This window comes from Accipiter gentilis, chromosome 36, assembly GCF_929443795.1.
Source record: "Accipiter gentilis chromosome 36, bAccGen1.1, whole genome shotgun sequence".
In the NCBI taxonomy this organism is placed as follows: Eukaryota; Metazoa; Chordata; class Aves; order Accipitriformes; family Accipitridae; genus Astur; species Astur gentilis.
This window is the reverse complement of record NC_064915.1, coordinates 1,704,648-1,728,253: the sequence shown is the minus strand read 5'-3', so window position 1 is coordinate 1,728,253 and position 23,606 is coordinate 1,704,648. Positions and strand designations below refer to the sequence as shown.

The window sequence follows — 23,606 nt, the reverse complement described above, 5'->3', positions numbered from 1 at the left end:
CCTTCCTGGCGCAGGAGCCGTGCCGATGCAGATGGATGCTCTTCAGGATTTTTATTAAATGTAAAAAATACGTAAAACGATCAAGGAAAAAGAGGGGAAAAAGAAACCCAAACCCAAACCCCAAAGAAAGAGCCTTCCTCCTTCTGCTCGCTACCGTGAGGGCGTGGAACTTCTGCCGGGGAGCAAAAGGACAATCCTTTGCCGGTGCCTGAGGTTTCCGGAATTTGCCGCGCCTGCCAGGTTTCGTCTCCGTCCGACGCCGGGAAGAGAAGTATCTCACTCCAATCTGCCTTTTTTATGGCCCAGAAACGCCCCCCTCACCCCCCAAAAAACGGCGACAAAGATGAGTTGGTCGACGTGATCCTTCTGCGACATCCTCGTTGGGCGTCTTGTGGCTCTGGCGGGAAGACCAGCATCCCTTGGAGATGGGGATGAAGATGAGGAAGACGTGCTCCTCGCCCCGCGCGCTGGCTCGGGCCCTCAGCTGGGATGAAAAACGTCTTCTCTCCACACTGGGACTCCCCGAGGTTTCTCTTCAGCCCTTCTCACCCCGCCAACCCACCCCCCCACCCCCCGGAAAAGCGAGATGGACGTCCGCCATCGGCTCCCCACAGACACCGGCGCTCGACCCGACCTCGCGGCCCATCTTCGGGTGAGGCGAGTGGGCGCCGGTGCCATCGGGTCGCAACTTTCTCCCTTCCGCCCCCTCCTAATCCACGTGCATCTTGGCGTGGGACGCCAAGGAGACCTTGGTCCTGTAGCAATTCCCGCACTCGGAGCATCGGTAGGGAGCTTCTCCTGTGTGGGTCCGCTCGTGTTCGAGGCATTTGGAGCTCATGGTGAAGCCCTTCCCGCACACGTGGCACCGGTAGGGTCTCTCCCCAGTGTGGATCCGCTGGTGAACGATGAGGTGGGAGGTGTTGGTGAAGCTCAAGCCACACTCGGGGCACTGGTGGGGTCTCTCCCCGGTGTGGAGCTTCTTGTGGAGCTTGAGGTTGAACCTCCGAGTGAAGCTCTTCCCACACTCAGAGCAGAGGTGGGACCTCTCAGCCTTGCACGGGTTTCGATGGAAGAGCTCTGGGCTCGTCATCGCACCGGGACGTCGGTTGGGTTGGCTCTCCGGCTGGTGGACCTGCCAGTGGGACGTGAGGTCAGAGCTGTGGCCGAAGCTCTCCCTGCGTTCCAGGACCTGGTGGGGCCGCTCCTGGGCATCAAGCCACTGGTGTCGGCTCAGGCTGCTCCTACAATCGAAGGTTTTCCGGTGCTCAGACACCCGCTCTCCAGCGCAGACCGTGACCTTGGGGTCATCCGAGATCTCCTCGCAGGGACACGGCCGCTCCTGCCTCTCCCCAGGCCAACGGCTCCTGCCCCTAGCTTGGTCTCCAGACCACGACTCGGCTCTTGGCTGCTCCTTCAGGACTTTGTCCTCCTCGGGACCCCGACACGCAACACCCTTCTCTGTCCTCGAGCTGGATCCGTTCGGTTTTCCTGGCTGGGAACTCTTCTCCTGGTGGCTGCCGTCACCTGCTGGTAGAGAACAGGGCTGAGATGTGAACATTAGGGGTCTCCGCCCAGAAAAATGGGGGTGCCCGCGCACGCGCCACAGCCCTAACCCGACTCGACCCAGATTTTCCAGGACTGACCCAAACCGGGGGACAGAGCGAAGCCCTTTGAGCCAGTCCGGGTTACCTGTGGAGGCCACGGTCTGACGGCCGCTTGGCCGGGCATCGTGGGACAGAACCGCCGGCCGGTCACCCTTCTCCGTGCCGTGGACCTTCTTGTGGGCGTTACAGCGGAAATTCTGGGTGAAACCCTTCCCGCAGATGGGACACTTGAACGGCTTCTCGCCCGTGTGGACCGTCTTGTGCCTGACCAAGTCGGAACTCTTCCGGAAGCTCTTCCCGCAATCCCGACACCCGTAGGGTCTCTCGCCCGTGTGGACCCGGCGGTGCATGAGGAGGTACTGCTGCCGGGCAAAGCTCTTGCCGCAGTCGGGGCAGACATAGGGCTTCTCGTCGGTGTGGACCGCTTGGTGGGAGATGAGGTGGGAGCTCTGGCTGAAGCTCTTCCCACAATCCAAGCACTTGTAGGGCTTCTCGCCCCGATGGAGCATCTCATGGATGAGGAGGGGGGAGCCGTCGTTGAAGCCCTTCCCGCAGACGGAGCACTTGTAGGGCCTCTCGCCCGTGTGCAGGCGCCGGTGACGGACAAGGTGGTTCCTCCAGTTGAAAACCCGGCCGCACTCCTCACACTCGTGGGGCTTCCTCGTGGGCCGGGGCTTCGGCTGCGGCTCGCTTTCCCTCGGGCCGTCCGCTTTTCCCCGGCGGCCGCTTCCTCCCTGTCTCTCCCCGATTCCTTCTCCTGCCGGCCTCCGGTTCTCGCCGGCTTCATCCTGCGTCGCCTCCTCATCCTCGCCCTCCGCCTTCGCTCGGGTCCGCTCGGGGTTCTCCTCCTCCTCCTCCTCCTCCTCGCTCGTCCACCCCATACCTGCGGGGGACAATGGTGGGGGGGGGTCACCGCCGTCCTCGCGGCTGCCCTTCGACGAGCGCCTCGCTAACGAGGGGAGCCCGGCGGGAGCTGTGGGGCGGACGGAGCCCCCACCGACGGGGGTCTGCCCCCACAAACCCATTCTGTCCCCCCCGCCCTCCAAACCAAAACCCCCAAGACCACCGGGACCTTCCCACCATTTCCCACCCCTCCGGCATTTCCCTGCCCGCCGCTGCCCGCACCCCCCCACCTCCTTATCGCTTCTTTCTGACGCAGCTTCAGCTTTAACCGCCCCCCCCCCAAAAAAAAAAGCGAGGAAAAGGGGTTTTCCAGGCGGAGGGGGGGTGCGCACCCAACCACCCCCCGCCTCCCGCGCTCGGTGGGGGTGTATGTTTGTGGGGGTGAGCCCCCCCCGCAGCCGAAGGAAGGGGCCCTGTGGGCGCGTGTCCCCCCCCAGCCCACCGCGGCGGCTCAGCCTTGTCCCAGCCCCTTCCTGTGGCTCCGCGCAGACAGACGGGCTGCGACCCGCCCCCGGCCCGCCCCGGGGGGGGGGCGAGAAGGGTAAGGGGGGGGGACACACACGGCGGAGCATCCCCCGCTCCTCTGCTCTGCCCCATGCACAAAGGGGGCGGGGGGAGCAGCAGCCCCCCCGGCCGTGGGGGGCGAGCATCAGTATGCGGGGAGGGGCGGGCAGGAACCTTGAGGGGACATCATCCTCTGGGAGGGCGTTATCCTTGTTGGGGGAATCACCCCCGGGGGGGCATCAGCCCTGTGGGAACATCGTCCTTGGGAGAGCGTCATCTTGGGGGACAGCTCACCCCAGGAAAGCAGCATCCTCGGGTGACCATCACCCAACGGAGAGCATCATCCCTGGGGAAGTCTCCACACCCCCCCCCCCCCAAAGAGAGGAGCATCTCCCAGGGGCTCAGCAAACCCCCCCCGGGCGGGGGGTGCAGCCCACGGGTGGGTTTCTTGACCCACCTTTGGGTGGAGAAGTGGGTGACAGGAGGGGAGAACTGGCATCTGCTGGGGTCCCCCCCACTACCTCCCCCCCCCCCCGCGCCTGCAAATTTCAGGGCGATCATTGAGATTTTGGGTTTTCAAGCTGCTGCCGGGGCAGGTGGGGGCTTTGCTGCCGATGTCAGCCCAGCCAAAAGCCAAAGGAGAAACTCCGTGCCGTGGGTGGGTGGGTGGTGCGTGGGATGTGGAACCCTTGGAGATGTCTACAGGGCTCGGGAGTCACCAGCTGAAGGGTCAGGAGATGCAACTCCTAGGCCTGTGAGGGTGCTAATTAGCAGTAATGACTCTCATCAGCCCCACCTAGGAGCAGCTGATGACCCATGCCTGGCCCAGGTTGCTCCACCTCCTTGGAGGAGCCACAGCCAAGGCTGGGCTGCAGCCCATGGCTCGTCCGGAGCTGCCGACTGATGCTTGGGCTCGACTCCAGATCCGCCCAATGATGTGGACCCTTCCTCCCCATCAAACAACCCCCAACAGGTGTCGAGGAGAGAATTTTTATTGAAATAACATCTTTTTGTAAACACAGGTGACTGTATCGCGACACATGGCGGGAGGTGCCCATCAGTAACCGAGCACCACGAATCCCCCGCTACAGGAACGGCACCACAGAGACCACCACCCCTTAAACTGGCCGTGTTGGATGGGCCTTCAGGGACTGGAGAGAAAGTGGGAAAGAAGAAGGTGGAGACACGTGGCTCCTTCTTCCTGGTCTCTGGTCTCAGCGATTGGCACCGTGGGGTTCTTTCATGTATCTCAGGTGGGTTTCGACACTCTTGTTGGTTCGGAATCTGCCTGTTGCTGAAGGTCGCGGAGACAAGGAGATGTCACCTCAGGAGAAGACAAACACGTCTTGGCCACTGCTCCATCCTGCTTGGACCACAGCAAGATGGCTCCTCTTGGGTTGAAACACCGTCATGGCTTCGCTGGAAGAGTCTCGGGATGCCACGGCAGCACGATGCGACCTGGAGAGTCTTGGTCATCGACGGTGTTGGCTTGTGGACAGCAGCATGGATTTTGCCTGTCTTGGTCACTCTGTCTGTCGGGCACGGGCCGGGAGGATCTGCAGGGGGAAGCTTGAAGGGAGAAGAGGCTCCTCTGTGCTGGGGACACGCGGAGGTGAAGGAGGTGCCTTCAGGTGGAGTTGGACCATCAGCTCCACCCCGAACCACGGACGGATCCTGTCCCCATTCAACAGGGCCAGCTGGAAGGTGTAGAGCAAGTCATTGCTGTCAGCGTTGAAGAAGGCTACCTCCTGTCCCTGGAAGTCCAGGTAAACCCTGATCCTCTGAGGCGTCTGGGTGAGGGTGAGAGCTGTGTGGTCTGGGGAGGTCAGAGCCCAGTAATTGCCCCCACAGTGGGAAAGAGCCAAGATCCCCTCTTGAGGAACTGGGTTGATCGGCCCCTTCCTCTTTGTGGACTCTTTGGCCACCCCCATTGCCCAGGCCCCTCCTTTCTCCATCTCCACGTCCACCTCCCAGAAGTGTCTCCCTGAGACAAATCTCTCCCGGCCCAGGACGCAGGGGAAGGTGTCATATCTCTCAGGGTTATCCGGCACAGCTTGACACGTGTTTCCGCACCGTACGCTCTTCCCGCCTGCCGAGAGGATGAGCTGGGGGTGCGCCGTGTCCTCATCCAGCGTGATGTACGCTGCGGGGAGAGGAGAGCTCAGCTGAAGACACCCCCCCAACTCCTTTGGGGGTCTCCTAAGATTGGTTACCCTCAAAGAAATGTTTTGGGGGACCTCAAGTGCTCAGGGCTGCCAGAGCTTGGTCCTGCCTCCCACCACCTCTAGCATGGTCCTGGATGATGCCTCCTCTAGGAGACCACGTTGGCCAAGTGCCTGTTGGGATGCAGCTGCCCCATTTCGGGAGCTAAGGGACCTGGCCGTGTAGGTGGGGGCTGCTCTCTGCAGGTGCAGAGAACAGACTTAAACTCAATTAATTTAGGCGGAGGAGGGGCCTTATAAAACAGCCAGGTCTACCTCCTGGGGAGGAACCAAGAGCATCACCCTGGGTGGAGATGCAAGGAGTTTCCCCATCTTCCCCAGCGGAGTTTTTCTGCGAGCGTCCCAGCTCTCCCCTCCTCTAAGACTGGCTTCCACGCTGGGCGTCAAGACCTCGGCTCTTTAGAAACAGCCCCCAAAATTGCTTGTTTAGTGGGCAGAGGAAGCAGAAAGCCCCAGAGCAGTTGGGGTGTGGAGGTTCAGCCCTCGACTTCTCCATTTCCCCCCTACAGCAGCACAGGGGAAGAGACCGCTGGAAAGGCAAAGCGTGAGGCCTGGGTACCTTCTTCCACGGGGACGATGGCGTTTCTCCGCCCTGAAACCAAAGAGATGTGATCACGAGAGGGTCCTCTGCCACGGGGAGGGGACGCGGGGGGGTGATTTGGGGTGGCAGTCCCCAGGGGTTGCAGATTGGTCCCAGGTGTGCTTTGGTTCAATACACTCAAATTTAATTTATTTTATGACACAGATGCGTCAAAATGGGAACCTGGGCATCCTTTCCGGTCCAGTTCATCATTTTTTTAGACCCTGGGAGTGTTTTGCGATCGGTGTTGGTGGGTCTCGGAAATAAGCCTGAGCAACACCCATCCCACTCCCGAAAAAACATGTGCTGTTTGGAAGACCATGGGGTGGGAGGGGTAAGTGCAAGGATGCGCAGTTCTGCAGCATGATTCTCTGAAAAAGAAAAGAAAAATAAATGTTTTTAGTAAAAGCATGTCCTTTTGGGGGTTGAAACCTCACACCTCGATCCCTCTGTAGGCACCAAACCCAAGGGCATGTTCAGACGTCCTTTGATGGTGCTAGACCTCCAAAATCTGCCCAAATGGGGGAAGCAGGTGGGAGGTAAAACTGGCCCGAAGGAGGGATTTTTGGGCACCCCAATGGGCTGGAAGGAGTTTGTGGGGTTGGTGCCAACAAGGAGTTGGGCTTGTCCTCATTGGAAGCTGGATGAAGAATGTTGGGGGAAGGTCTTCTCCTCTGTCCCAGGCTTTTAGAGGGTGGAAGAAGCAAAGCAACACTTACGTATTTCCATGTCACGATGCCCTGGAAGGGAAGAAAAACCATAAATAAAAGCAGGAAGAAACACATGGGATTGCTGGAAAATGTTAATGTGGTGCTGGCAGCTTGTCCAGGCACCCGAGGAGCTCTTTTTCCTGCCCAGGACTTTGGAAGCTGAGTTGAAGGAGGGGTGGGTTGATGTTGGAAGGCAGTGCAGTTTTTTGGGGGGAAAAACCCTGCTGAATTGATTGCCCTAAATGGGATTTTGGTGGGTGGCATGCCCATATTCTGAGAGCAAAAGGGTTCCTTGGTCCTTCTCTTGTGTGACGCTTTTTGTTAGCTGTGTTGCCATCAAAGCTAGTGATTTTTAATTCGGGAAAGAAGAAAATTTGGGGATTTATTGCTTTCTCAGATGGCTTTTGGGGAGAAATATGCAAATTTGAATTTTATTCCTCTGAAAACAAGGAAGCTGCTTCTTATTAATCCAAAATGTTAGTCCTCCAAAACCCAGGAAGCTTATTTTTTATTATTCCAAAATTTTAGCACTCCAAACCCAAGTTCTCCATGAAAGCCATACCAAAAACCATAGTTAACTACAACAAATGTGTCTGCTATAGATGGGCTTCGTAAACCGCAGCCCGTCTCCTCAGAGGTTTATTGTCTGAAAATAAAGAGATTTGGTCTTCCCTAAGGTCGGTTACTTGAGTTGGCCAACTGGGATGAAGTCATGCACGTTACTTGGGCCCCAATTTTCCCACTTCCTCACTGCTGGTTTATGAACTCCCATGATGAAGCCAAGCATCTGTCTGCAGCTCTTATTTTCCCTCAGAGACAAAAACCCCACATTACTTACGGATTTCGGCAATGCGTTTCTCTGAAAGGAAAAGCAGAAATAAGTGTAAGAGGAAGTTTCCTTTCTCACAGGAAAACTGTCAGCAGCCTGGGGTATGGGGAACGGTGTAGAAGCTCAGCTTCGACAACATAACTGGCAGAGCTTGGTTTAAAAAAGGGGAAAAAGAAGGAAGAAAAAAAAATAGGGATTTTCCAATTCTGTGGGGGTTTTGGTGTGCTTTCAGAATTTAAATGAAATCTTGTCAATCCTTTTCCACTCCTCGTAATTCATTCAGATGGCTTTTTGGTGTGAAATTACTCGGCGAACGCCGCTGTTTTAAAAGCAAATTTAGGAGATGCACGCGTGCTAGACCCGACCCTCCTTCGCTACCAAAAACATTACTATTTTAAAAGGGGGAAAAAAGCATCTCTTACCGAGTTCTACGGCGTGTTGGGCTGTAAGAAAGAACAGAGAAGGTCATGCAGGTTAAAGGAAGTTTTCTCCTGCACCTACATCATGGGAGGGTGGCCTGTGATGGAGGCGTTGGCTGAAGACCAGGTATTTTTTGGCTTGGTTGATGCTGGAGGGGGTTTTGGTGTGAAAGGGGGATGTATGCTCATGTTGGAGCTCTTCTTCCTTTGCATCCCACCCTCATGGTTTGCTTTAAAGGCTTTGATAATCAACCTGGTCAAGGTCATGAGCTATTGGAGATGCAGACTATGCTTCTGGTCCCTAAAACGTTCTGGTTTTGGAATATTTCAAGGGGATAGAGCTCTAGCGAGTCTCCAATGCCTGGGGGCGGCTGGTGCTCCTTGGAGCAGGTCCGTATCAATTCAGTGGGGTCTTGGTTGCCCAGATGCCTTTGTGCCCACTTGGGTGCCCAGATGCCCTCTTGCTCTATCCTGACCTCACCTCGTAGCCGTAAGACAAAAAGAATGACGACGACCAGGGAAGGTAAGCAGACAGCCAGGGTCGCGAACAAAGCTGCCATCCAGGGAGAGTCCTTTGGGAAAATGGGGTCTGGAATAGAAAACAAATCCCCAAATTGCATTTATCTGGGATGCAATTAGAGGTGTAGGTTGTGTGTCGGAGTGAACGTGGCTATACGTAAACACGTGGGGGTGCTATGCTCTTATATAAAAGTAGTTTATTAACGTGGACCTGTTGGAAATTCAAAACTGGAAAGAAATCCCCACAAAAATATTCTAAAACACTTTTGCTTTTAATGTTCCGGGATGGGAATATGTAGAAAAAAGCGCTCAGTCTCCTCTGAGGGTCTTTATTGAAATATTTAGACCCGAGGTTCCTTTTTAACAGAAAATTTTAGAATTTTAATAGGAAATCCCTGCTTTGCGATGGTTCTTAAGAAAACTATGCTGAACCCAACTCTCTGCTAAAACCCCAGTTCTGAATATCCCTGACATGGTCCCTGACGGTCCAGAAACCTGTTCCTCCTCCATCGCACGCTCGTGATGCATGGAGCGGCACAGCTGAAGGTACCCAACAGACCCCCCCCATGGCCAGAAGCCTCCTCAGATGCAGCCAACAACCATTGGGTGCATAGAATTAGGGGAAGAAAACCCTCGTTTTCTGGGTATGACTTCCAAAACTTTAATTCTGTTGGTAAATCACCTGATATAGAAACGGTCAAGTCCTTCTGCTGGGGAAGCCGTGTGTTCCTGACGGAACAGGACACGTTTTGTTTTGCGTTTCTTTGGATGACGATGGACTTCTCCACTTCAAAGAAGCCGTCCGGGTCTTGTGAACTGGATTCGGTGAAGGAGGGGAGCTGCCGGCCCTGGAAATCTCTCCACAGCATCTCAGGCTTCGGGTACCAGCCAGATGCTCGACATCCCACTCGGATTCCCCTGTCTTGGTAATCCTCCACGGAGAGGAGCGGGCTGGAACCTGAAACTGGGACCAAAAAAAAAAGAAAAAACCCCCAAACCATCAGCCAAACTGAGTGCCCATCCCGGAGAAGACCTTCTCAAAGCTTTTTCCATTTGCAGCCGCAAAGGTAGGGCAGGACTGGTGAGAGGCTCATGGAAAACATCTGAGCTTGGAGTGGAATTGATGTTATTTATTCCTATTTTCCTCCTTCCTCAAATAAATCCCAAACCGTGTGAACATTCAGTTTTCAGGGAGAGTCTGAGCTTGACTTATTTACCCTCGGTGATGTCCTCAGAGTCACAGGACAACCGTGAAATCATGCAACCCATCTGGCACGGCCTCTCCTGAAGAGAAGGATGGGCCAAATGGAAGGTCCCAGCATGAAGCCATTTTTTTTTACCAGCTATGTTCAGCTCCAGCGTGGCTTCTTCATAAAAATCCCCATCTTTGATGAGACAATGGTACTGTCCCTCATCGCTCAGCCTGGTCCTGAGGATCCTCAAGGAAGCGTTCCCAACAGAGATGCCCTCTTTTAAAAACTCTGTCCTCCCCTGGTATTCGGGCATCTGGGAGGAGTAGTGGTCCTGCCCACTGTCGTAGAGGTGGACGTAGACGAAGAACTGGGTCCGAAACCACCTCACCTCCATGTTCTCGGCGTTCAGCCTGGGGGAGAGGTGGCAGGGCAGCACGACGTCTTCTCCCATGATGGCAACGATGGGGTGGTCGGGACCCAGGACTCTGAACTGGGCTGCAAAAGGGCGGCAGGTGAGAAGAAGACACACCTGAGACAATGCGTGGGCACGACTGGTCCTGCTCCTACATTGCCTGTGCAAATAATTGTTTTTGTTTTGTTTTTTTAAAGGATTCTGGTTGGGTTCGTGGCACGTCTGGAAGCAATTGCCGACCAAGCATGAAAGAGCATCGCGGTGGGTGGAAGGACCCAGCGTACAGCTGCCGCCACAGCTGGATCTGGAATGTACCCCAAGAAGATGAGGGGAAGAGTGCCGAGATGGGAATGCTCTTGTCAGATGAAGAAGCCAATTGATGGAGGACAAGGTATGGAGGGAGAAAGGGTGGATTTACGGGGCACAGGAGTGCTGGAAGAGGGAGCTTGGTGTTTTTTTTAGACTATCTAGGATTGAGCTATCTCTTGACCTTCACCCATGGGGACGATGGATCCCCAAACTCTCACCTCCTCGTAGGACACTTCTCCCCCTCAAGTCCCCAGAACATTGCTATTTATCTCACCCAGCTTTAAAAAACCACCTCTTTGCATCATATTATCAAACTGGTGTGTTTGTGTGGGGAAATATATAATAATGGATGGATGTCATGGAAAAAGCAGAAGTGTTGGAGATCCTTACTGCAGCCCAGCTGACGGACGTGAAAGCGAAAGAAGAAAATCACGATGGAAGCCAGGACAGAAGTGACATGAGGGAGGCGGGAGCGTGAGGAAACCAACATCTTCCCATCCAACTTCACTGGAGAAAGATGAAAGGGTGGAGAAAAAAAACCCCATTTATTAAATTAATGTTAAGGTTGAGGGTGGAGCAGAGAACATCACTTTGAGGAGGATTTTCTAGGTGAAGCCTGATCAGGAAAAGCTGGAGAAGTAGGGAACAGTCAAAAAGCCCAAACCCACCCCAAACCATAGGTTGGATGGGACCACCAGCATCTCTGGACCAGGCCCTGCTCACAACGGGGCCAGGGATAGAGACCCCCCACCTCACCCCGGACCTTGTCCCACCTACCCAAGATAAAAAAAAACTTTTAAAAAAATCCCATTTTGGTGTCCCACAATTCCCGCGGCCCTGGCTCAGACCAGGCACTGCTGTCACAACTCTGCAAGGGCTCTGGGCTTCCTGCAAAGCGGGGAGGAAAGGAGGGAAAAACCAGGTAAGTTTGGGATGGGGGGAGTTGATTTTTTTCCAATTTGTGGTGCTCCCTCAACTATAGGGGGAAATCTGCAAGTTAAAATGATGGTTTTGGGGGCAACAGTAGAGGGAAAGCCGTCCTCTGTCCTGCACAGCTCTGGGAGTTCGGTGGCCCCAGATGATGCTGTCATGTAGAGGTCACATTTTGGGGGGGGACGGGACCTGAGGGGGGGGGTGACACATGCTTGATGCCATGGGACAGAGTTTAACAGGCTGCAGTCTGAAAAAGAATAATAAAAATCCCCATTACCTCCCCCCCCCAAAAAAAAACCCAACACCCATCCCAGCTTCACCCCCCATCCTGGGTGGGGGTCCACCCAAATTGCCCAATTGCGGTCTGTGTCCCTGGGACCCCATCTGCCTCCCGACCCCCCCAGCCCCCTGCCCTACCGGTCCTGCCTGCCGGGATACGGGCAGCATCGCCGGGGGGCTGCAATGCTCCGGTCCTGTGTCCCCCCCAGAGCCAAGGGGTGCTGGCCAAGACAACCACACTCAAAATCGAAACTTTTTTCCACTTTATGCTTTATGGTTTCGGAGAAGGCAGGGTGGAGTGGAACATGGTGGGCACATCGTGCAAAGATCAAGTCTACAAGTTAATCATTCTCCATCGTGCAAAGGTCAAAGCAAAAACGTCCCTTTGGGTGAGATGTTTTCCATCCGTCCGTCTGTCCTGTCTCCCGGCGTATCAGAGAGCTCAGTGGGCATTGGTAGAGCCTGCTGAACGCCAGCCTCTGGGCGTGGAAGAGGAAAAAAAAAAAAAAAAAAAGGAAGCAGAAGGAAAAAAAATTTTTTTATATATTTATATATGTTTTATATATTTTATATAGTACACATATGTATATTTTTATATATTTTGCTATGCATTTATTTATATATTTTATACATAGATACACAATTTTTTTCCTTTCTGCTTCCAGAATTGTGAGCTGTTGCATTTATGAAGAAAAAGCCAAGCAGGTATTTTTTTAAAATGCACATTTTTAATGCACATTATTGTTATTCTTCCAGGTGTATCACACACCGAGAAGCGTTTGCTCCCCTCCCAGTGCAGGTATTGCCTTTGCAAGGGTCGGGATTTTTGGGCATCTCCCAGGCTCCCTTCCATGCAAAAAAAGGGGGGGAAGAGCTTTTTTAGGAGGGCTGAGTCTTTCAGATCAGCTGCAAGGAGCAACACTTCCAATTTCGCCCAATGGCTTTGCTGTCCACACCGCAGCTGCTGTACCTCTAACGTGTGCTACCTCTGGGATGTGATATAGAGAAGGAACTGCTAATTGCTTAATGATTGTCTCTCTGTAACTTAACATAGCAAAGACTGGTGTTTGTCAAGGATTAAGCCTGTCTGAGATTGGTACTTGGGAGTGATGAGCAAGAAGGAACCATGAACAATCACAAAACTTAATTAAATGTTTGATGAACTGTTGAGGATTTCTTGGCTGGGCGAGGGCATGTGAGCAATCCAGCCATTAGGTGGGAACGAAGCATAAGTTTACAAAGTGCTGGAGCAGACAAGGATGCTGTACCCTTGTACCCTGGGAAAAAGGAAGATGAGAAGAGCCTAACAAACAACTGGATGCTGAAGAATGCTAGACACCTCGTGAAGAAGCTTGCACAGCCAATAGAGGATAAGATAGTGTCGCGTGAAACGGGGTATTGTACCAATTAGAGTATTGTATAAGGCACGTGCACAAGCGCCTAAGGTATATAACTGTGTCAAAAGTTGTAGTAAATGGGCTTCACTTGATCACATTGGTCTGTGTGTGATTTCCCCTGTGGATCCTCCGCAACATTTGGCGCCCAAACAGGGACCCTCAGATCAGCACTTTATCGTCTCCACGAGAATCTCTGGTGCAGCTGAACTGACGAGGGAGCGGAGGAGCCAGCCAAGAGCGTTCCTGCTGACCCGGCAGGATGGCATGAGCTTCAGCCAAGCTGGGAAGCACAACAGGAGCTTCAGCTGAGCTGGGATGCGCGTAAGTTTGAATCTCGCCCTGAGCTGGGAAAACGAGGAAACACGCGGAAGCTTGAATCTCACCCTGATCGGGTGAGCGGTGGGAGAAGGAGATGGGGTTGGACAAAAGGCAGGAAGCAGTCCTAAAGCTCCTTTGTCATTTTCTCTCTGAGAGAGGACTGAAATTCGATAATTCTGAGTTAAAGGGGTTACTTTTATGGGCCTGGTAGAAAGAACTTATCCCAAATGTAAATGTCGCATTTGAAGAAGCGACCTGGGATAATATAGGCAAGGCGCTGTGGGATGCTGCTAACTGAAAGGGGGGTAAGGTAAAGGAGATGAAAAAATACGCAGTGCTCGGGAAAGTAATTTGAGACATGCTGGAGGCAATGATGGTGGACCGGGAGGTAGCCGCTGCTGCCCGCGCGGCCGTGACCCCCTCTGCTGCCTCCACAGCTGCCGCGTCAGCCTACCCCGCTGGAGTTGGGGGGACATTCTCTACACAACTATCTCCACCCCCCCCGACATCCATTTCTGTTAACGCTGAGACGCCTGCACAGACGCAGCCTTTGCCTATACGCAGCCAGGCCGCTGGCGCCAAAAAAATTCCCCCGTCTGTTACTCCGCAAGAAACAGGGGAATTAGGGGGGGCCGATTGTCACCCAACAGATCCGAAGCCGACAGACTCGGGGGTGACTAATGCGGATAAACAGATTGCGGGGGAGAGGGAACCATCTCCATCGGGTAGTGCAATGGAAGAGCTAAGGAAGGTGGTGAACCAATTACAAAAACTGACAGTACGGTCGGAAGAGCTCCTAAGGGAGGTGGTGCACCAATTACAAAAACTGGCAGTACGGTCGGGAGAGCCAGAAGTGAGGGAGAAACGTTCACCCTCCCGAAAGGATGAACCGAGAAGGCAAGAGAATGAAGATTCTGGCCGTGTACCAGTCCCGCTCCCTTCCCCCCCTTCTTGCCACCCCCTCCGGCCCCTCCCTCGGCCCCTCCCCTCCCGCCCCCTTCTCCCCGCCCCCTCCCTCCTCCCCTCCCTCTCCGCCCCCCCCTCCGCCCGTTCATCCGTCCCGCCTCTCGGGGCTGGAGACGGTGACATCAACCGCACCCGCGATAGACGCGGAGCCGCTTGTAATAGCCGCTGCAGAAGAAAGGCAGAGACATTGGAGGGGTGTAATAAAAGATGCCATTATAGAAGGGACTATGCTCCAAGCATTCCCAGTTATTGCACCGAATGGACAGAAAAAATGGGAGGCGTTTGACTGGAAGGTCATTGAGAAATTAAGGAATGCTGTGAGTCAGTAAGGAATCAAATATGCATTAGCTCACCAAATACTGCAATTCATTTTTTTCTGCCGATACGCTGATACCTCAAGATATTAAACAGCTAGCACAGTTGGTTTTGACACCCGCCCAAATGTTAGTGTTTTTCCGGCAGTGGGAGACGTTCTGTGATCGGGAGCAAGCACCACCACGACAACACACAGATCCCTTATGGGGAGTAACCACGCAGATGCTGATGGGTACTGGACCCTTCGCATCAGGGAACGCTCAGGTACAATGTATTACTGAGGTTCATCATCTATCACAGATCTTGGCGTATCAAGCTTTTCTTACCATACCAGACAATATGCGCAGCCACGCTTTTACCTGGGTGAAACAGGAGCATAACGAACCTTTTGCACAGTTTATTAATAGACTGCATAGGGCAATTTATGACCACCCTGACATGAACGAGAGCATGAAAGAAAACATGTTCAAAATATTCGCTTTTGAAAATGCTACTGAAAAGACATGCAAAGCATTGTGTCATTTGCCAAAAAATGCAGACGTCATTGATATGAATACATGGATCGATCAGTGGACTCACAGAAAGTAGCCTATGTTGCCACAGCTCTACAAGGAGCTACAAAGAAGCACAAGGCCAGTAAGACACCCTTGGACAAGTGTTTTAACTGTGGCAAACATGGACACATTAGGAGCAAATGTACAGTTACTGCTAACAGTAAGTGCTGCAACAAGTGTAAGAAAGATGACCATACCACCAAGAATACAGGAAGCAGGGAAAATTTACACCGAGCGCGAAAGCCCCTCGCGCAACGACACAAATGCAAGGGGCTTGGGCTGCCAGCCCTCAGGCAGCCTCGCAACCACCAGATCCGCCACTGCAGGAAGCTCCGGAGTGGATGTGGAAACCGCAGTACACATTCAACATAAAGGGACCATTGGGGTTCGGGCTTAGTGCATTTTTAATGGGGCGCTCTTCAACAGCTCTAAAAGGAGTTTTGGTAGTCCCTGGGCTTATTGATGCAGATTATTGTGGGACTGTGAAAATTATGATTCATGTTTTAATCCCTCCCGTTTCTATTCCAGGGTACCAGAATAGCACAATTAGTTCCATTCACGTCTTGTGTTCCGAACCCAGGTGCAGTACAATGTGGAGATGGTGGATTCGGCTCCACAGGGAAACCGCAGGTATACTTTGCCAAGGACACAACAAGAGGTAAACCAGAAAAGGTAGTGCAATTGGACGGGTCTGATGGAGTTATCGTCAAGAAACCGATGACAATCAATACAGGAGCTGATGTTACGATTATTTCACGATGCATTTGGCCTCCATCATGGCCAGTGATCAATCCAAATTTTGGTATTGCAGGGATAGGGGGCACACAAGACACCTTAGTAAGTCAGCTACCGATTACCCCATTTGTGTTCCCCGACAGTGAACACGTTACGATGCGTCCGTATATCATGACTACCCCAACTGAATTGTTTGGCCTCATAGGCTGTGATTTATTGAGCCAAATGAAGGCAATGTTAGTGACCCATCCTTTTTAGGAGCGGTCACTGAGGGGCAGCCAATCCTGAAAATTAGCTGGAAAACAGATGACCCTGTTTGGATTGATCAGTAGCTGCTAAATTCTGAAAGGCTGCTAAAAATACAAGAGTTAGTTGAGGACCAATTGAGAGCAGGACATGTTGTTCCTTCTACTAGTCCATGGCATACATCAATATTTACCATTCCCAAGAAAAGTGGGACATGGAGACTGTTACATGATCTCAGAGCTGTGAATGCAGTGATGCACAGTATGGGAGCCCTGCAGCCAGGTTTGCCGTCTCCAGTTATGCTTCCAGAAGAATGGGATTTGTTAATTATAGATCTAAAAGATTGTTTTTTCACCATTCCCTTGCACCCAGATGACGCTGAAGGGTTCGCCTTTTCGGTACCATCGATTAACAAGGCGGAGCCCTATAAGAGATACCATTGGGTCGTGTTACCGCAAGGAATGCGCAATTCCCCCACGATGTGTCAGGTGTATGCGGCCTGGGCATTAAAGCCTGTAAGAAAGCAGTTTCCTCTGTCAATTATTTATCATTATATGGATGACATTTTGATAGCGGGAAGGAACTTGCCACAGGATGAAATTTTAACTCAATTGCAGGACATCTTAAGCCATCGCGGAGTAATAATCGCTCCTGAAAAGGTGCAAAAGGCAGCACCTTGGAAGTATTTGGGGTGGCACATAGATGCTAGCAATGTTAAACCTCAGAAGGTTCACATAACATGAGAAATTTCAACGGTATATGATGTCCAGAAGCTTGTGGGAGATATCCAGTGGGTGCGGAATCTTTGCGGTATCACTAATGACGATATGGCCCCGCTAGTGGAACTCTTGGGTACGAGCACACGTGCAGATGAGAAACGGGAAATGACAGAGCTGACCAATTGGTTGCAGCAGCATGGGAGCCTCCTCCAGGGAATCGTTTTCAACAAAGCACGGCAATCACATGTGTTCTTGCACCAACCCGCTAGGATGTTAGCAAAGCAATTTGACTTACCACTCACTGATGCCCAAGGTATCGTATCGTTAAAGCATGCCCCGATTGTCAAAAGGAAGGGCTGGGCTTGGGCCGTGGGGTTAACCCACGAGGTCTTTTGCCATTGCAGTTGTGGCAAACGGATGTCACCCATGTCATGTGGTTTGGTGCAAAGCGTTCTGTGCATGTGTGCATTGATACTTATCCTGCTGCCATGTGGGCCACGGCATGAACTGGAGAAAAGGCCTTACATATTGAATGACATCTTCACGCTTCTTTTGCAGTGCTGGGTGTGCCTAAAGAAATTAAGACGGACAACGGCCCAGCCTATGGTTCTACACGATTTGCTCGATTTTGTAATTTGTGGGGAATTCACCATGGTACCGGTATTCCACATCTTCCCACGGGACAGGCTGTTGTCGAACGGGCCAACCAGACCCTAAAGAACATGCTGCAAAAACAAAAGGGGGGAACCCAGGGCTTACTCCCAGAGGAAGGATTGGCCAAAGCCTTATTTGTGCTAAATTATCTTAGGTTGACAGGTGATCACAAAGACCCACCAATGGTAGTGCATCATGTTCTTTTACAGGCAGAAAGGACGCAACAAAGTACAGGAATCATGGTAATGTATAAGGACCCAGAATCCAGGAAATGGTATGGACCAGCAGAAGTAAAACTTACTGGGAGAGGGTATATGTGTCTGCTTACAGATTGAGGCCTTCGCTGGATACTGGCTAAGTGGGTCAAGCCATGGCTTCGCATTGATGCTGGACCCGGAATCGTCCCAGCGGCAACTGGCACGGCACCGGCAGGTGCTGGAGCCACTGATCCGACAGATTCTGACTAATAGAGTATTACACTTTAGAGGACTAGCAGACATTGAGTCCTTCAGAGAAGTTTTTAGAACAGCGTGCCTTATTGTATGTAGAACTTGCTTTAGGTAAAAAGTGTTTTAAGCATAATTTGATTAAACATAGTGTGATTACGGGAAGACAGTGTGGGGTAAATGTAAAAGTTAGTTAAAGCCAAAATTAGGGGTAAGGTCTATTTCCATTAATAACCTGGGAACGAGGTTGATTGTGTTTCCACAGATACAGGCCCACGACGGACTCCTGTTCGATTTGCACGACCATCATCATCTGGAGCATCATAGGTGATGTGGCAATATGAATACTACCTCAGCCGAAAACTAATGTATAGGTCATCTTGGCTAATATAACAGGTCAAGATTCTCTGTGCATCGCAACTGTATTGTTAAGCCCATGAACCAATAGACAAGATGGCTATGACTCCTGCAGCGCGCCTGGCCAGCGAGTGCATGTGTCATAGATTGCAACCGAGGCGGGCTTTTGGGACCCGCTGGCCATGTGTGCTAAAACCCGTTCCTCTGCAAATGTATAAATACATTTTTCCGAAGATTTTCCGAAGAGCATCGGGCTGGTGTACGGTGAGGCTACCATTGCCTCTGTGGGGACGCCCATGAAAAGCTGGCACCTACCGATTGCTGGGCTGAGTTCACGGAGCAAGATGGCACAAGAATGTATGGATGGTTCATCTTCCTCATAGTCCTCATGGTTCAGGTCATTAGGGGTAATGGGTTGGCTTAAAGAGTTATGGGCATTGTTGTAGTTATTGTGATTTTAGCTATTGTAATAATTTTACCTTGTTTAGCTTGTTGAGAAAAAATGGCATCCCAAGTTATTAAGCAAGCCTGGATTGCTCAAAAACAAAAAGGGGAATTGTTGAGGCTTTCTTGGCTGGGCGAGGGCATGTGAGCGATCCAGCCTTTAGCTGGGAATGAAACATAAGTTTACAAAGTGGTGAAGTGGACAAGGACGCTGTGTCCTTGTACGCTGGGAAAAAGGAAGATAAAAAGAGCCTGACAAGCAACTCCTGGATGCCGAAGAATGAGATAAGTAACTGCTGGACACCTCGTGAAGAAGCTTGCACAGCCAATAGAGGATAAGATAGTGTCGCGTGAAACGGGGTATTGTACCAATTAGAGTACTGTATAAGGCGCGTGCACAAGCGCCTAAGGTATATAACTGTGTCAAACGTTGTAGTAAATGGGCTTCACTTGATCACATTGGTCTGTGTGTGATTTCCCCTGTGGGTCCTCCGCAACAATGAACTTACAATCTTGTTGAGAAGGCACAAGTAGAGGCTTTGCTTGAATAGATAGGGCCAGAAAAGATAAGAACTCCTGCCTTTGTTCTCGTCCTTGTAGACAATTTAGCTTAAACTAACCATATGATTCTACACCACTAATTAAAACTTAGATAATAAGAACACTAACAAACACTGAGGTACCAAGACAAGTAAAAGACCATACTGCGCAGAATCACCTGAGGAGGGTCAAATAGCGGACAAGTGAGGAAGACTATGGAAGACCACCAGAGCACTCCTGCAGACCACCAGAGACCTTCAATGCGCCTGCGTAAAGGACATTTGCATATGCTAATAGTTTGCTGGGAAACTAATGAATGTGTATAACATTTCTTGGAAATCTAGTGAATATGTATGTAGAACATGTACTTAACCTGCACAATTAGACCTGACGGTGTGCACGACAGGTGGAGCAATCCCCTGTGCATCCAGCTCTGCCAATAAAGAATACCTACTTAATAGTTAATCAAACTATTGATTTAATTTCTTTGAATCAGATGCATGAAGGGGTTGGAGCCAGAGCCAGAAATAAAACCTTTCACTGCACTTCTCCTTGTCTTTTTTTCACCAGAAATAAACCTTTTTTTGCACCTTTACCTGTCCTTTTTTTTTTACCCCAAAGTGCCATCTTTTGTTTTAATGAAGCAGAGCCCGAATAGAAACAGAAGCATTGGAACCAGCTTGGATATTTTATCCCATTTTACTCTTTCCCCTTCTATACCCCTGGAGAGGGCAGTTGCCAGACATGGTCACGATTATTGGAGTTTTCTGAGCAGTGGAGCAAAACTAGGTACAAAAACCGCAAAAGAGCAGAAGAGAAAAATGCACCCAGGGACAGATTTTCTTTCGTTAACAAGGAATGGTGCTCGTCCTGACGAGGTGCAAGTCCCTCGGCCGATGGTGCCCTTGATGCCGCCATCAGCAGCATCACCCTCACCTCACCTGCGCCAGGCACAGCTCAGCTTTGGTTTTATTTACAGTTATTAAAAATGCACAGCTCTAAACTTGTTTATTTATTTATTTATTTAATATTTTTTAACTTCTGTTTTTAAACTTATTTCTTCAAAACTTTTAAAAAAACTTTTTAAAAACTTAAAAAACCCCTTAAAACGTTAAAAAAACCTTTAAAAACCTTTTAAAAATTTTTTTAATTTCTTTTTTAAATCAGAATAAAATTCTAAACCGAGAGATAGTTGTTTTCCCACCATCCCCCTTGGACCAGGAGCCCACCTCGGGTCCCTTGCCCTGAGAAGATGCAACACCCATCAGTGATGTCCTCTCCAAGTCCTCAACAGCCACCAGACTCCTCTCCTCTTCCCCAAACTGTGCAGCAACCAGGACAGGAGGAGCTGCCCCATCAATTGCAGCAGAAACGCTCGGTTTTGCTGCAAACCTCCAGGTTTTTTCCTAATTATGATGGGCCAGGATGGCCGAGCATGGCTCCAACCCATGAACCTGCTCTGGTCCATCACTCCCGGGGAAGGTTGGCTTGGTCACCACAAAGTTCAGCTCCATCCATGAAGCTCAGCTCCATCCCAGGGCAGCTTCAAAGCTTTTTTTACCCCTCACTAAACCTGTGAGAATTGCTCAAATTCTTTGGAGAAGAAAGCTCTTCAAGGGGAAGAAAGAAAACAAAAAAGGCATCTCCTCCAAACCAAGAAGGGATGGGAGCAAACAAATCTGTTTTTTTTTTTTTCTTTCCCCTCCCCACCCTGAGAAAGAGAATGACTGAGATGGGAAGGGCTGGAGATTAATTAAGTTAATTAACAGCCCTGATCAGCCCACACACACACTTGGGAAGCCCTGCCCATGGCCCAGGGGCTTTATTTAGGCTCAGTCTGGGGTTTTTAGTCCTTTTGCAAGATGCCTTGGAAGAGCATCCATGTGGATCTTGTTGATCCATCCCAAAGGACTCCTGCCTGCTCCAGCACATCAGACCTCAATCCCTTCCTTCAAAGCTTGGCCGGGCTCCTGGGGGGGGTTGTGTCCAGGTTAGACCCGAATCCCGGCCAAATAAAAAGAGGGAGAGGACGAGGTAGATTTCCCAAAGGGAATTTGGGGAGGGGGGAGGTGGCCTCGGATGGGAAATTTGGGAATTGGAGGGTTTAGATGAAAAGGGTTTAATGGACGCGGCGGATTTAATAGCTTGCAAGAAAAAAAAAAATCTCTATCTACACACATGCAAGGTACGGAGCAAGGGTGTTTTCTGTCTTGGAGGGGGTAGTGGAAGAAAAAGTGGACTTAGCAAAATAGTCTTAAATTTGCTATATAATAGCAATTAACAAGTAATGGCGATTAACAAGTCAGCAGAGCTTGCTGGTCTCTGCACTCCCACCTTTGCCTGGCTTGTGGCCGGGGGTGTGATGGGGGGGGAGCAGCGGGGTTCAGCGGTGGTTGCCCCCCCTCCTCTGCTCTCTCTCCTGCCCCTGCCTTCCCCTTTCTGCTCCTTTTCTCCCCCAAAACATCCTCTGGCATCACACCTCCCTCCACCCCCAGCCCTGCCCAGCCGCACCTTCCTCCCCTGCACCACATCCTCCTCCCCTGAGCCCACTGCACTAGCCAGGGGGGCTCCCAGCTCTCCCAGTTACTCCTGGGGGATGCCCAAACTGGGCTCATCCCCCCGACTCCTTGTCCCCAGGGCTGGTGTGCAGCGGAGTCTTTTCCTGCCCTCACCATTACCTTGGTGGGTGTGGGGGGGCGATTTTGAGGTGATGTTGGCAGAGGCAGCAGCATCACCCTGGAGCAGCCTGCGCTGGCCCCCATGTTGTTTTTTTCCCTTCCCGTGTCCCTCCGTACCTGACCAGTGCTGCAACCTGTACCCGAAATGGGGACCACTGGGTCTGGAGGGGGGACCCCAGGTATGACCCCCCACCCCTGGTACCCCAAGGCAGCCAGTGCGTGGGGGTACGTGGTCTCTTCGTGCTGCCTGGCTGGGTGGAGGGTCCCTTTTCCCACCTTTCCCAAAATTTCCCAGTTGGGGTTGAGGTTGATTGAGCATCACAATGTCCGTTTCGCAGGGACACTTGCCGGCTTCCAGCCACACTTTCCTGCCTCACTGCACCCTGTTTGGCCCAGCAAACTGGTTGTACTGGGCTGGAGAGGGAGCTGGGAGCAGGATCCCACCTGGGGTAAAGCATTTTTGCTGCTTCCATCCCCAAAATGCCCTCGGTCGGTCCCATCTCCCCTCCACATCCCACTGGCAGGAGGCAGCTGAGCCCGCAGGGAATCCCAGAAAAAAAATAAAATATCCCCAAATTGCTAAAACCAGGTAAAACAAAGAGGAAAGGCTGGTTTTTTTTTGTTTTTGTTTTTGTTTTCCTGATGAGAATAAGTTTGTCTCCTGGAGAATAAACCCAGGAGAAGTGGAACTACTGGAAGCTGGAGCTTGGAGGATTTAAGTGCTGCTGCCAGAACTGAGAATCTTGCCCCTGCACTGGAGTATCAGAGCTGTGTTTTGGTGTAAGATCAAGGGAAAATGGTCTAATCCAGGGCTCAGGGAGGAGAAATGCAGAATCTGCTGCCTCCCAGTTGAGGGCTCTCGCTCTCCTGGGTAGAGTGCGGATATTTCTTTGGCTGCCAACCAGGAGCAGGGGAGATGTTTGGAGTTCAGGCAGGTATCCCCCACTTTTGGCCAGAAAAACTGCTTTTATTTCTTTATCTCTGAACTCGGGTATTTCAACTGTCAAATGGATGTGCAAGAACCCACCCTAAGGCGTTGCAGTTAATGTTGAAGACCTCCAATTCCTGAGGAAATCTCACTCTGGTCTCTGTTAACCCACTCCTCCTCTCCAGCAACATGAAACGTCAGTGTGTAGGAAAAGCTTTTAATAAATCTTAAAGCCATTTCGATATCTACTGTATAAAATGAATTCTACCTCTTTCATATGTGCTTGAGACAATTTAATTTCACATTATAAAAAACCAGTCTGAAGTAGGTGGTTGATTGTTTTGAAGTTATTTGTGGGATTATTTTTTTGGGGCAACGGTTTGCTGAAAAGAATGAACTTAGAAAGGATAAATAATAAAATAGAATATTCTATGAACTTTCAAACTTTTGTTCCTGAAGTCGCGCTAAACTCCTTTCCAGCCTTGGCCATGGCAGGGGATTCACTCGGTCAAGCGCAGATGGCTACTGCAGGGAAAAGAAAATTGCTGCCTCTATGAATTGGAAGAATTGAGACATTTTTCCCCGCATTACAGGACTTGGAAACCTCCTGGGCATCCATGTTTCTCCCTCCATCCCTATTTCTCCTTCCTGCCCTATTTCTCCCTCCATCCCTATTTATTTCTCCCCTCATCTCCATCCTCATCCTTGGCTCCATCTTCTCCTTCACCAGAGGGACAATCCCTGTGTGTCAGGAGGGGGCAGAGGGGAGAAGCCCAAATAAAACTGTTTGGGTGAGAAATATATGTATATATATGTATTTAAAATGGGGGTGGGTGTGTAGTTAAATCTCTAGCCTTTTCTCCAGCTTTATTTTTCCCAGTGACATCAGGTGT

General features: G+C 51.2%; 2 protein-coding genes across 4 annotated transcripts; both read right to left on the bottom strand.

Annotated features, from left to right (window-relative positions):
• Positions 1 to 43: 43 nt before the first annotated feature.
• LOC126034932 (zinc finger protein 135-like) lies at positions 44 to 3,012 on the bottom strand. 3 transcript variants are annotated; one of them, XM_049792909.1, is made up of 3 exons: positions 2,950 to 3,012; positions 1,690 to 2,487; positions 44 to 1,527 (listed from the first exon to the last, which is right to left on the bottom strand). In XM_049792909.1, exons 2-3 carry the CDS (start codon positions 2,483 to 2,485, stop codon positions 710 to 712), a joined length of 1,614 nt encoding a protein of 537 aa, XP_049648866.1. In that variant the 5' UTR covers positions 2,486 to 2,487; positions 2,950 to 3,012; the 3' UTR covers positions 44 to 709. The 3 variants fall into 3 exon arrangements, with proteins under 3 accessions (XP_049648866.1, XP_049648864.1, XP_049648865.1); XM_049792907.1 differs by having other exon boundaries at positions 2,738 to 2,981; XM_049792908.1 differs by lacking the exon at positions 2,950 to 3,012 and having other exon boundaries at positions 1,690 to 2,627.
• Positions 3,013 to 3,985: 973 nt separating this feature from the next.
• On the bottom strand, positions 3,986 to 11,886 carry LOC126035025 (butyrophilin subfamily 1 member A1-like). Its single transcript, XM_049793117.1, has 11 exons — positions 11,555 to 11,886; positions 10,595 to 10,711; positions 9,631 to 9,978; positions 8,973 to 9,254; positions 8,253 to 8,360; positions 7,775 to 7,795; positions 7,362 to 7,382; positions 6,533 to 6,553; positions 6,164 to 6,184; positions 5,793 to 5,825; positions 3,986 to 5,154 (listed from the first exon to the last, which is right to left on the bottom strand). Exons 2-11 carry the CDS (start codon positions 10,692 to 10,694, stop codon positions 4,535 to 4,537), a joined length of 1,575 nt encoding a protein of 524 aa, XP_049649074.1. The 5' UTR covers positions 10,695 to 10,711; positions 11,555 to 11,886; the 3' UTR covers positions 3,986 to 4,534.
• Between the last annotated feature and the right edge of the window lie 11,720 nt (positions 11,887 to 23,606).